General features: G+C 42.9%; 3 protein-coding genes across 16 annotated transcripts in view; 2 read left to right on the forward strand and 1 right to left on the reverse strand.

Annotated features, from left to right (window-relative positions):
* Nucleotides 1-8,673, reverse strand: part of fry (Protein furry) — a 53,288-nt gene extending 44,615 nt beyond the window's left edge. For 3 of the 14 annotated variants that reach the window (XM_064688491.1, XM_064688483.1, XM_064688486.1), the window contains exons 1-2: nucleotides 8,370-8,672; nucleotides 10-1,562 (exon numbers count right to left, since the gene is read on the reverse strand). In XM_064688491.1, coding sequence (XP_064544561.1) covers nucleotides 10-1,562; nucleotides 8,370-8,439 — 1,623 coding nt within the window. In that variant the 5' untranslated portion in view covers nucleotides 8,440-8,672. Of the gene's footprint in view, nucleotides 1-9; nucleotides 1,563-4,906; nucleotides 5,048-8,369 lie in introns of those variants that run through there. The other 11 variants (XM_064688493.1, XM_064688487.1, XM_064688492.1 and 8 more) reach the window with 8 other exon arrangements.
* Nucleotides 8,674-9,000: 327 nt separating this feature from the next.
* Nucleotides 9,001-10,292, forward strand: LOC135432713 (UPF0046 protein C25E10.12). The gene is made up of 2 exons (XM_064688498.1): nucleotides 9,001-9,538; nucleotides 9,597-10,292. The coding sequence occupies exons 1-2, from the start codon at nucleotides 9,153-9,155 to the stop codon at nucleotides 10,123-10,125; spliced, it is 915 nt and encodes a 304-aa protein (XP_064544568.1). The 5' UTR covers nucleotides 9,001-9,152; the 3' UTR covers nucleotides 10,126-10,292.
* A 102-nt stretch (nucleotides 10,293-10,394) lies between these two features.
* Nucleotides 10,395-12,046, forward strand: alphaTub67C (alpha-Tubulin at 67C). The gene is made up of 2 exons (XM_064688496.1): nucleotides 10,395-10,551; nucleotides 10,621-12,046. Exons 1-2 carry the CDS (start codon nucleotides 10,549-10,551, stop codon nucleotides 11,998-12,000), a joined length of 1,383 nt encoding a protein of 460 aa, XP_064544566.1. The 5' UTR covers nucleotides 10,395-10,548; the 3' UTR covers nucleotides 12,001-12,046.
* Nucleotides 12,047-12,967: the final 921 nt, after the last annotated feature.

The following is a 12,967-nucleotide window of genomic DNA, read 5'->3' on the forward strand; positions in this document are numbered from 1 at the left end:
TATACTTACAGCCGCAACGGGCACTAGAATCTCTACAAAGAGTCCGGCTAGGGCATGCTTAATGTCCTTATCCTTCACCTCCAAAAAGTACTGGCCACATTCGTGCATAAACTGAAACGAGGCCTCGAATTCCTCAATGGGCACCATTTTGACGCGAAAGAACTTCATGCCCATCAATAGGCTAATGATGCTCTGCGTCGTGGTGGGCGATGCCTCCTTGCCGCGCAGCTCCTTCAGCTCGAACATGAAACGCTTGCGCACCGATGCAAATCGACTTTGGGCCAGCACGCCAATGACCTCCGCATAGAGATCCGCAATCATGTGTATATTATGCGCATTGGGATTGTTTTGCAGGCCATCTTTGTACTTGAAGTGCTTGAAGGCCAGATTCTCGATGCTGCGCACCAGATCCTCATGGCCCGGATGAAACGGCAGCTGCTTGAGTATCTCAATTAGTGCCAGGCAAAATATAAACTCAACTGCCGCCTCGCGACGCTGCAGCTGAAAGTCCAGATCCACGGTCGTCTTGTTCACAGCCTGAACACTGCTGCCCGACGCTGGTTTCTTCAGATCATTCTTGATCTCCATGTCGGACAGCTGACGTCGATGCCACGCGAGCAGCGTGTGCAGCAGCGAGGGCAAACAATGCTCGGCAACTGAGCCCAGCGCCGAGAGCAGCTGATCAAATTGCTGATCCTCGCCGCGTTGCAGCAGCTTCGATAGATTCTTATCGGCGCTCTCCAGCATCACCAGCTCGATTTTCTTTTCCGCCTGCGCTGTAAAATCGCTAAACAAATTGCGCATAACTATTTCGCCGGGACGCGGCGCCGTCAGCTCCACGCTGGCCACACTGGCCGCCAAGGCATGCATCTCCGCCTGCGTGTAACTGGGCAGCACGTTAATAATAGAGCTACGCGAATGTGCGCCCCAAGGCAACAGCGATTGCCGCTGCGGTATGATCAAAGGCGGCAATGCTGCAGGAGGTGATGCGTAACTTTGACGATTGGCGCTGTAGCTAATGGTCGCCGTGGCCTGGACAACGCCGGACTGTTCCTGATTAGTCACCGACAGTTGCTGCAGCTGTTGCTGATGTGACTCATACTCTATGCTGTAAATGTATTCTTCGCCAAGCATTTGATAATTTATGGGCGATGTGGTGCCACTGCCATTGGCTGACGCCGAGGCGGATGCTGCTGCGGCGGCGGCTGCTGCACCATTAAGTCCTATGCGTCCCAATTTGGGCGTTGAGGTGTATTCGTTGGAGTTTATGGAATGACGCTGAGCGGGCGAACTGTTTCCCTCCAGATGTGCCTCGTTATCAGCGTTATCGCCGCCAGCCAGATAAACATCTTCGTGGTAAACGCTGCGTTGTGGGCTCTTTGTGGGCGTGGTATTGACAGCTGTGGCTGCTGCTGTTGTTGCTGCTGTTGTGGTTGTTGTTGCTACAACCGTTGCTGCTGTTGTTGCATTGGGACTGCCCGCTGCCGGTGAGCCAAGAGCCGCATCAACAACAACTGTGGCGGCCTCACTCACGTGTTGCTCATTTGGGTTTTGATTTGTGACTGTGCGGGAAAAGCAAAAACAACAACAAAATATCAGTTGTAAATGGATTTTTGTTTTCGACGCTTATCAATACGCAGAACTGGAGCGTAAGATAAAAATGTATCTACGATATGATTCATTTATTGAGTAAGCATTACAAGCTACCCTTTAGCAACAACAACAAAGCTGATGTCTGTATGTAAAATTTGTTTACTCTACAATTATGTTTTTGGTTTTTTTTTTTTTACCCAAAATGTTTTTTTAGTTAACACGCGCCTAGCAAATCATATCTGCAAATAGAAAATATTATTATCTCATCATCGAACATAATGTGTTTATTTTGTGGGTGTGTTACTTTTAACCCTCACATCGGGCAGCACAGGAAAACAATACCCAATAGACTTTGTCTCCGTTCGTTATCGCTAAAAGTCCAATTCCTCATTTGTTCATTTGTTGACTTGTATCTTAATTAGAAAATGTTAACGATGCATGGAACATATATTCATTATCGTCATATCGCATGTCTGGCAAAAATATAAAAATATCGGCAAACAGTTGTTTCTGTGTGCAGATTTACACATCGATTCGATGACGGCATCACACATCAACATCAACCTTTCCATCTATGCGAAGCAACAGATGACACATCAAATCTGAAGCATGTTCTTCCTGATATGATATTATAGTCAATAATATGAAATGCACATATGTTTGTCTATCTCCCCTCTTTAACTTGGCGCCATCGAGCAGCGCAGACAAACAAACACTTTATGATAACAGTTCAAGCGAAAGGCCAATTTCATCATATACTATATATACATTTCACTTAGCCCATTCAAATAAAATGAATTGTTCTGAGTACCATAAGTCTGTCATGTACGTGGGTCATGAACGTTCAAATTCCATCGAAGCTCATTTCTTATATATCAAATATTTAGTCAAATATTCGAGGAATTGAAACATATAAACATGAAATGGTGTCGAAGACAGTAAACCCTCCGAAAGTGGAGCACCAACAAATTAAAATTGTCCAGACACAAGATTGAAGATTGAATTATTAATCGGTCTTTGTGCAGATCGTATAAGTTTAAATATAATGCAGAAATCGAGAACCTCCAAAATTAATATTATTCGCAAACTAGAATCAGTTCTGGAACTGAAGAGTTTTATGGAATGAAACACCTCTTATCCCATACATAATACTTCTTTCTGTTCAAACTAAAGATTTTCAGTCTTAGTCTAGTTAGAAAGTTGAAGAGTTCAGATATAAATCCACAATACTAACATAATCAAATATTCAAACTTATAAAAATATATTCAAACTTATCAAACTTATAAAAATGTGTTACGTAAATAATAATAAATAAATAATAACTCTTAACGTTTAAACCACCTTCAGTATCTATCTATTTATTTGTCTTTATATATATATTTGTTAACTTCAAATCTCTTGCATGGCATTCGCAAAGGCTACCTTGACTTAAGTTAATAATTAGATCATGTCCGACTAGTCTCAGCGACCCCTCACCGCTGAAATCAATACGTTCGAGCTGCTTGTCCAAGCTCAGTCATGCATCAAGTTCAATTCTAACATTCAGTTGTCCTTAAGCTGTCATTAAAGGACCAGCAACAAAAGCAAAAACAACAACAACAACGACTGAACAAACCTTTCTATTACATTGAGCTAAAAGTAATATAAATAATAAATGGTAAACGGTAAGGGTGAGAATGTGGCAGGCATTTGCCATTGCCGGCACACGACCGTCAGCTGTTCCACAGGACTCACCAAGGACTCATACGACACTTAAAGGTCGCAGTCGAAGTTCAGGGCAAAAGGTTCTGCTGTCACTGAATAATTGATAAAGTTTAAAAGAGACCGCTACGTAAACGTATATCTTATATGTATATAAGGCCGCCCAAGCTGTCATGAAAGTTGCGCAAAATTTACGAAAATAAATGAGAATTCGATTTTCTTTGCTTCTAAATGCAATAAAAGGTAGCCTTATTTCTTTTTTCGTCATTTATCTAAACATGTAGCCCACATGAAAGCTGAGGAAAACAAAATTTGAATGTGGCAAATGAAAGTGCCCGACTAGGCGTTACCCTGTAAGGTATGTATTAGCTATGAAAATCTGCAAACGTTAGTTGAATTTATGAAAATCGCATAGAAAGGCGATCTTAAGAAAGACAAAATGTTAGAAAGAGAGAATGCGATAGAGAGCAAGAAAGGCGGCAATCGCCAAAGGACTAAACAAAGGGCATGGGAGACAGCTGGTGATAGAGGTAAAGCTACTTAAAGAGAAAGATTGGAAGAGAGAGAGAGAAAGAAAAAAAGAGAGAAAGACAGAGAGAGATAAAGACAGAGTGAGAGAAAGAAAGGGAGAGATCAAGATTTAGCGAGAAAGACAGAGAGAGTGAGAGAGAGATAGAGTGGGTAAAAGAGAGAAATGGAGAGCGAGAGAAAGAGAGGGATAGAGTAAGTAAGAGAGATAACACTACATTATACCCTCTTTACTCATTTTCAATGGGTGCAAGCATGAAAATGCGCAGAAAAATATGGAAAATGGCGTTAGGAATATAAAATCCAAACTGACAGCCAAGACATATTCTCCCATTTGTTTATGTATATTATTAATAACGTATTAACACGCTCCGATCCCAAAAAGTAAGCAAACGAATGGAAAACGACTGAAATTCTTGTTATGAATGCGCTATGGATGTGTCATTTAACAAGCAACAACAACAACAACAACAACAACAACAACAACGAGAAGAACAACTTGGCAGAGACAAGCGACCAACACGAATCTTTCCTCTTGATCTCTGCCTCCCCACTTAACCGTGTCTCTGATTCTCTCATCCAATTTCAGTGGGCCAAAAGTTGAAAAAACTGCAGCAGTGGCAACAAAAAAATAATATGTTTCTCTTTATTTTCCAATGCGCAGTTTTTTTCATAATATGAAGAGCCAGCAAAAGTCGAATATATATCAAGTTATTTGTGGAAATTATTTTTGTATAACTTGTTGCTCAAATTTATGATTTGTTTAGGAGTCGTTGTTTATTACCAGCCAATCGCAAAATTGTTGCATATTTATTATACACACAACAGACGAATTGAATTTATCAGCAAAAAGTAAAAAAAAATAGAAAAGAAATACGAATTTTCTCAGAAACGAAATTTTATTGATTTCCTTTTAGCTAAAAAGATAAAACCTAAAAAAAGTTGAGAAATGTTTTCTCAACTTTTTGCCACCCACACGGATATATTTTAATTTTCGATCTGTTTGAAATGTTTGCACATTAAATGTGACATATTAAGGGCATATTTATGATAGATTCTTAGTTTTAGCGAGCTGTTTGTTACCTTTTAGTTTTTTTGGTGTCCATTGAAAGTTCCATAACATGAAACTGGCGCATAAATTTGCGAAATAATCACAGCTAGGAAAATGTTGCCCAGGCAGTTTTTCAAATATTTAAACACAACGAAATCAAGAATTCTGAATATAAAGCGCGAATAATTGGCACAAAATTACAAACTTTCTTGAGGCGCGTTGTGGTGGGTGTGTGTGTATGTGTGTAAGTGTGTGTGTGAGTGTGTGTGTGTGTGTGTGAGTGTGTGTGTGTGTGTGTGTTTAGCGATTAAATAAACGCTGGCGTCCGTAAGTACTTAGAGGCACGTGAGCTGTGTGCTCTATCTAAACAAAAATTATATTTATGAGTTGTAATTAATTTTGCGCCGTTTTGCTGACTTCTCTATGCAGGATTATTTGTTATAGCTGTTGTTGTTATTGTTATTGTTGTTCGTTTTTGGCTCTGATAAGAACAGGCCACAAAGCTCATAAATGTGTCACCGCAAGGCAAGTGACGTTAATCGAAAAGTCAAGCGACCCGAAAAAATGGATTTCTTTTAAAAATAAAATAAATAACCAAAAACACTTGTATTTAAAGACTTGCAGGCCGAGATTAGGTTGTATACAACAACAACAACAACAACAACAACAACAACGAGCAGCTGTTCATAAATTTTCGGGCGTTAAGTCTATATAAATATAAATATGAACGATTATTGTTTGTAATTTTCACAGCTTTTATATTATGGCATAGAATTGGCTTGATGTATGTATTTATAATGCTTTTTTATGCTAATGAGCCAGTTTAAAGGCGTCTCAAAAAATGAGCTCAGCGTTTTGAATTTGAAATCGACACACGGCGCGGCTGATGACAACAACAACAACAAAAACAAGAAGAAGAAGAAGACGAGTAGCAGCAACAAAATTCAGTTGTCAAATTACAATTTCGAGGCAATTTAAAGTATTTATTTATATATACGTGAGCATATATATTTATAGGTGTGTATGGCACATATATCTTCACGTTCACATCGCACACTAAACACAATTTCTGTCGGCTAAAACAAAAACACAATTGTATTTATATATTATATACACATATAGTGTATATATAAATCTCAATACGCAAACGTAGCAAACGTAAAATGCTAAATGCGAGGCGAACTCTGGCGACGACTAATTTCGACTGCGGCGAAAACGCGCGCGCGCCTCGCAGCCCAAAAAGTTCCAAGCAGCGGCAGCAGCAGCACCAGCGAAAGGCAGCAAGAAACACGAGCAATAAGTAACAAAAAATAAAAAAAAAATACCCAGCGTAAAGCAAAAACAAAAAATAAACTGAGCACAAATCGCGCGCGCTCGCAAAATGAAAGCACAAAATCAAAACAAACGTTAATTGTATAGTTAAAATTATGATTAAACAGCATAAGTCGAGAGAGAGACCGATAGCAGCAAGTGTCACAAAGAGCGAGAGAGAGTGAGAGTGGGGTAAGTGTGAAACAGCTGTTGGTAGCGGCGAATTGGAAATAAGAAACTAACAACAACTCAATCAGCTGAGCAAGTGGCGTCGACGTTGGCGGCGACAACATTGGCACTCGTACAGCACAATGATTAGCATTTTTTGTTGCTGTTGTTTTTCACTAATATCTGCGGCATTAACATATATTAGTTTAAACGAAATAAGGCTACATTACAAATAGCTTAGAACAAGTCGTTGGGGGGGGCTTTTAGCACGTAAATATTCGCACTTTTGTACCACGCTGCGTATGCGTAATCGCACAGGCACACACACACACACACACGCGCAACGAGTCACACACACAAGAACAAAGCCTAAGAAGCGTCGCGTCACAGCGCGCCGCGGCTTACATTGTATAACCCGTTCTCGGTTGCGCCCTCAACTATGCCGCACGCCATTTGTTTATGCATTGGGTCATTACATAAATCATCTTTAAGTGTATTTATTATTTTTATCGTATTCGTATTGGTTTTTGAGTGCGCAAATTTCTATACAAATATTTGCAATTTTTTTTTGTTTGTTTTCAATTTGTTGTCGATTTGCTTTGTTGCCTTATTTCGCAAAGCTTTGCTAATCATGCGAGCTACACAATTTTTGTAACAATAAACAACGAAGTTGATTATTAACTGTGGAAGCCATAAAAAATAAAAATCATACACAAATGTTTTTGCAACACACAAAAAGGAAAATGGCCTAGGAATTAGCACATTTTGTAGTTACCTCTCTCTCTCTCTCTCTGTCTCTCTCCATACAACTCTCTCCCCCTCTTGTAAGTGTTAGTTAACGGCTTTTATTGCAAATTACATCACGCCCACGCCAAATAAATTTGCAAAAGCAAAAACAAAGACAGCAACAACAAAAAACACGCGATGACGAACACGCGACCGGAACGCGCCTTTACACACGAAACAGTTAAGAAGGAAGAAGAGGAGCAAGCCTGAGAACGCACTGCAACTTGACACTTGGCGCGTTGGCAAACAAATGAGCTTTGGAGCTTCAGGACTGCGCCGACGACGGCGACGGCGACTGAAACGGAGACTGAGCAAGAATCGCACAACTTATGCAATTGGCTCAGGTGCCGCACATAGCTCACTCGACATTTGACTTTTGGTGAGCAGCGGTGAATTTTTTGTTCTTTTTATTTTGCACTACCACCAGCTGAAAAAATCCGTTGGATAAGTGCCAGAGGTTGTGACCACACTGACTGACGTTCTTGCTTATTGTGAATGTCATTATCAAGGTTTATATTTTCTGCGCCCGTTGTCTGTCATTTTTTTGTGAATGAATGTGCGAAGGAGAAATTGAGTGGGGAGAGCGAGTGTGGGAGAGAGAACACACCCACTGAAAGCTTTCGTCTAGGTCTAGGTCAATGCAGCGCCGAAATACGTTTGTATTGGTGATCATCTGTGACTTGCGATTTTACTCTTCTGCTCTCAACGGTGGACCATATAGCTGTGTGTGTGTGTGTGTGCGGGAGCACTGTGTCTGTGCGCTCATCTCCAAATGTACGTTGCAACGGTAAATAGCAGCCCCTAATGCCGCAGCGCAATAACAAATTGCGTCGCACAAACTTGAGCAGAGCCATCAATTATGGCGGAGTCAAAGAACAATGGCCATAAAAGCTACACAAACCGACAGACAGAGGCAAATGCAAACGGTCTGGCCACTCGGAGACAATCAAAGTGAATCATCACTTAAGAAACGAGGAAGCAAACAGACACAATTCGACAGACACAAAAGCGCCGACGCAGAGTGCTAAACACGGCGGAGAGGGTGCATGTTAGGGAGCCAGGTGGTAAATACACACGCACATACGCACACACACGTGCACAAAACAGATAAAATGTACACTTGATAGGTGGGCGTAAACAATTAGCAGCGACGTCAGCGGCAATTAAGAACAAAAAAAAAGGGGCTGCGCCCAGGCAGAGCTAATTGAGTCGCACAAAAATAGAACTCACCTGCAACGCCGGCACTGAGGCCATCCAGAAATGCCTCCGGCTGTGCATGCAGCTCCAATGATTGTTCCATGCTTGCTTTTCTGGTCCAAAACACTTGCGTACACACTTAATACACCAAGTGGCCGTGCGGACGCTTTGCAGCCATTTTGGTTTTCTAGATGTGCGTTCAGTTTTGCACGCACTACCGGGACGCGCCGGCGAACGGTACACTTGCACTTGATGTTAATCGAACACAATTGAATGCACTTATTGGCGAATTGCAAATAAATTTGAGAAAATTGCTAAACGACAAATTGTAGAATACGTGAGTGGTAAGAAGAAGCAGAATACATAGCAATCACACACAGCTGTTTTTTGTTTAGCATGCAGCGTTGCCACCTGACGTAGGCCTTGCCAGCCTGCCGTGACATCACAAAATTATTGCAGCTGTATTATATGTACATATTGTGTTATATTGTTTTATATATTTTAATAAATTATCTAAATACGTAAATTTTTTTTAATAATATAATATGATGTTTATATGCTTTTCATTCTATACAGTTTTTGGTCTACCTTGGCATATTTTTCTTATAAGCAATTCATTTCGGTATAATGCGTTTTGACAACCCTAACCCGAAGAAACAGCTGATACTGAATTTTTGTTTTGTACGCTGAGCGTGCTTTTGTTATCTTTTATCGGCAAATCAGTGTTTACTTAATTTAGAAGCGCAAAATACCCGTGTGCTTATCAGGGATATTGACTATCAATGTTGTATTAATAGCTGTTGAGCTAGTCCAACAATGGCAACGTTGCCTGTAGCCGTACATCCGCTAACCGGCGACCCAACCGCCGCCTGGAATGAGATCAGCAAAACCCAGCGGGTCATCAAGGTGGTCATGAAGCCACCGACGACGACGGTGGCGCCGAACAAGGCGCGCGTAGTGTGCATGTCGGACACGCACTCGCTGACGCCATACATCAAGTTCGATATACCCGATGGTGATATTTTTATACATGCCGGCGACTTCACCAAGTGCGGCCAGCTGCAGGAGGTGGTCGAGTTTAACAATTGGATTGGCGCCCTGCCGCACAGGCACAAAATTGTGATAGCCGGCAATCACGAGCTTAGCTTCGATCGCACCTTCACGCATCCGTTTCAGAACAAGGGCCAGCAACATACCGAACGGTGGGTTGAATATCCTTATGGCTACGCTTAACTCATATGAATATTTGGTCTTTGGCAGCTCCAAGCACACGGGCATGACCATACTGGACGATTTGCCCACGTTGGGCAACGACAAGGAGAGCATGGAGAGCGCCGTAAAGACGCCCAACATACGCGAGGCCTTAACCAATTGCACTTACTTGGAGGACGAGCTGCTGGAGCTGTGGGGTGTACGCATTTACGGTTCGCCCTGGCAGCCGGAATTCTGTCGCTGGGCATTCAACGTGCCGCGCGGTACCGCCTGCCTGGATAAATGGAATCAAATACCCGCTGGCGTCGATATACTCGTCACACACACACCGCCCGTTGGCCACGGGGATCTGTGCTGCTCGGGCGTGCGCGCCGGCTGCGTGGAGCTGCTGAGCACGGTGCAGCAGCGTGTGAAACCCAAATACCATGTATTTGGTCATGTGCACGAGGGCTATGGCATAACCAGCGATGGGCGCATTATCTATGTAAATGCCTCCACGTGCGACATCAATTATTTGCCCAACAATGCGCCCATTGTGTTTGATGTGACGCTGCCGCCAGGTGTGCGCAAGGACTAGGATCGTAGATGCCGCAACCCAAACCGTCTTCTATTTATTCAATCTAAACTTAAGTTGCCATTCAACCCAAATAAGGAATTTATTTTATGCCCCACCTCAATTTATTTTAAGTTAGTTTTTACAAGAACCACAGAAAAAATGCTCATTAAATGTCCTTCAAGCTGCAACACTGTCTTAGTCAAGTTTCGCACCAGCTGCCGATCGCGATTGCAACTCTGCAGCGAATTCGGCTTTTGACAGTTCGCTTTGCGCTATCCGGTATAACGGCATCCATCCAGTCGCCGCAAAAGTTCCACAGCCTCAGCCATTTTGTTCTGCAACGTGGCCCAAGAAGAAAAAGTGGAATTTGTTGCCGGCAGTTCAGAAAATTAGTATTTTAAATTGTTTTGCACATTCTAATTAGCTGTAATTGGCACACAAATTATGGTGAGCGGCTTGCCTTAAATAAAGCGTTGGCAAAATTACAACCCCTATTTTTTTCCGATTGTCTTAAAGCGCGAAGTCATCTCCATACAAATCGGCCAATGCGGCACGCAGATCGGCAACGCCTGCTGGGAGCTGTATTTGCTGGAGCATGGCATCAATCTGGACGGCAGTCGCAAGACGGACGAGCAGCAGGTGGAGAGCGGCCGTGGCGCCAGCGTTGGCCAAGGCGCCACCGAGAATGATGCGCACACATTCTTCATGGAGGCGGGCAACGGGAAGCAGGTGCCGCGTTCGATATTTGTGGATCTGGAGCCGACGGTGATCGACAGCGTGCGCACGGGCCCCACACGGCATCTGTATCATCCGGAGCAATTGATCTCCGGCAAGGAGGATGCGGCCAATAATTTTGCGCGCGGACGCTACTCGATTGGCAAGGATGTGATCGATAAGGTGACGTCCCGCCTGCAAAAGATTGTGGAGCAATGCGAAGGTCTGCAGGGTTTCCTCATCTTCAATTCCATGGGCGGCGGCACCGGCTCCGGCTTCACCTCGCTGCTGATGGAGTCCCTGTCCAATGATTTTAGCAAAAAGTGTAAACTCAACTTTGGCGTCTATCCATCGCCCAAGGTCTCCACGGCCGTGGTGGAGCCGTACAATGCGCTGCTGACCACACACTCGACCATGGAGCATGCGGACTGCGTCTTCATGGTGGACAACGAGGCCATCTACGATATATGCAAAAGTAAACTGGGCGTGGACAGGCCGGCCTATAACAATCTGAATCGCCTGATTGCCCAGATTGTTAGCTCGACGACCGCCTCGCTGCGCTTTAGCGGCTCCATGAACGTGGATCTGAATGAGTTCCAAACGAATCTGGTGCCCTTTCCGCGCATCCATTTCCCCCTAGTCGCCTATGCGCCGCTCATGTCCGCGGATCGTGCCGCCCACGAGCAGCACGCGATCACCACGCTGACCAATGCCTGCTTCGAGTCCTCCAACATGATGGTCAAGTGCGATCCGCGTGCCGGCAAATACATGGCCTGCTGCATGCTCTTCCGCGGCGATGTGGTGCCCAAGGATGTGAACGCCGCCATTTCAGCGATCAAATCCAAGAGGCATATACAATTCGTTGACTGGTGTCCCACGGGCTTCAAGATCGGCATCAACTACGAGAAGCCCGCCTTTGTCCAGGACGGCGATCTGGCGCCCACCTCGCGCGCCTGCTGTATGCTCTCCAACACGACGGCCATATCGGTGGCCTTCTCCAATCTGGCCTACAAATTCGACCTGATGTTCAAGAAGCGCGCCTTCGTCCACTGGTACGTCGGCGAGGGCATGGAGGAGGGCGAGTTCAACGAGGCGCGCGAGGATATTGCTGTGCTCGAACGCGACTTCAATGAAGTCGGCCTAAACAATGATGAGGAGGACGAGGAGTACGCCGAGTTTTAAGCCACCTCTGTAACTGCCATCAATAAACTATTGTATTCAAATTCAATGCAGATCAAATGATGGATCTTATATAGTCAGAGCCAGATGAGCTCTGCCAAGTCCGTTTTTGCAGAAGGGGCATCTGTTTTAAATTGTACCTTGCTAGATAAGTTATTTTGTAATAGTATATATCATCACTCAGCTGGTTCCCCAGGCAGCATCCATTTCAATAATGGGCAACTCCCATAACTCCAGGATTTCATTTATATTTTCCAATATACGTAAGTTCTATGTATTATATAGATCTGTGGATCTTTAAAGGAACTCTATTAAATGAAGCAAATAGTAGGGATAACAAAATAATAATCGGTTCCATTTGGCAGGCAATCCAAGTTTTCAATAAGAAGAAACCAGATAAGTTGCCTAAAAAGAACCCAACTTCAAATTTGAATAAAGTATTGGAAAACTATTTCAAAAATAAACTCTCTTTTCGAATTCGAATTATTCATTTTAAATCCGAAGAACCAGATGGATCAAAGCGGATTCACAAACCTAAAGACGAATCATTGGTTCGAACCTTGAACCGAATCAGTCATGTCTGATCTGCCTACTATATCTACAGTATCCAACCAAAGTTTGGTTCCAAGTTCTTAACATTTCCTTTAACTCCCCAGAAAAGACACATAAAAGCAAAGTTTTTCAGTCTCTTTTTAAATTTTTTTATTTTTGTTTTGTATTTTTTTGTTGTTGTTTGTTTGTTTGTTTTAAACGCCTAAATTTCTTTTCAATTGTTGTTTTTTTTTTTGTTTACTTATTTACTTAAATTTACTAAAAATTTTTATTTGTTTGTTTTGAACTTGCAAGCATTTTCGCATCAAAACTTATTTTAAGGAAACATCAAAAAGTTCTTGTTGCACAGTGTAAAATTACAATTCTTTTGTGTGTGGTTGTGTGTGCATGTGGGTGTGCATGTGTGTGTGAACGTGTG

Source organism: Drosophila montana, unplaced genomic scaffold (assembly GCF_035044405.1).
Source record: "Drosophila montana isolate Dmon_TW-CO22-7 unplaced genomic scaffold, ASM3504440v1 contig_3213_1, whole genome shotgun sequence".
Lineage (NCBI taxonomy): Eukaryota > Metazoa > Arthropoda > Insecta > Diptera > Drosophilidae > Drosophila > Drosophila montana.

Bases quoted from the DNA above. Each gene is read 5' to 3' on its own strand.
- LOC135432713 (XM_064688498.1), top strand. From the start codon at position 9,153: ATGGCAACGTTGCCTGTAGCCGTACATCCGCTAACCGGCGACCCAACC. The intron at 9,539-9,596 runs GTGGGTTGAATA...GGTCTTTGGCAG, and splicing joins GGCCAGCAACATACCGAACG to CTCCAAGCACACGGGCATGA.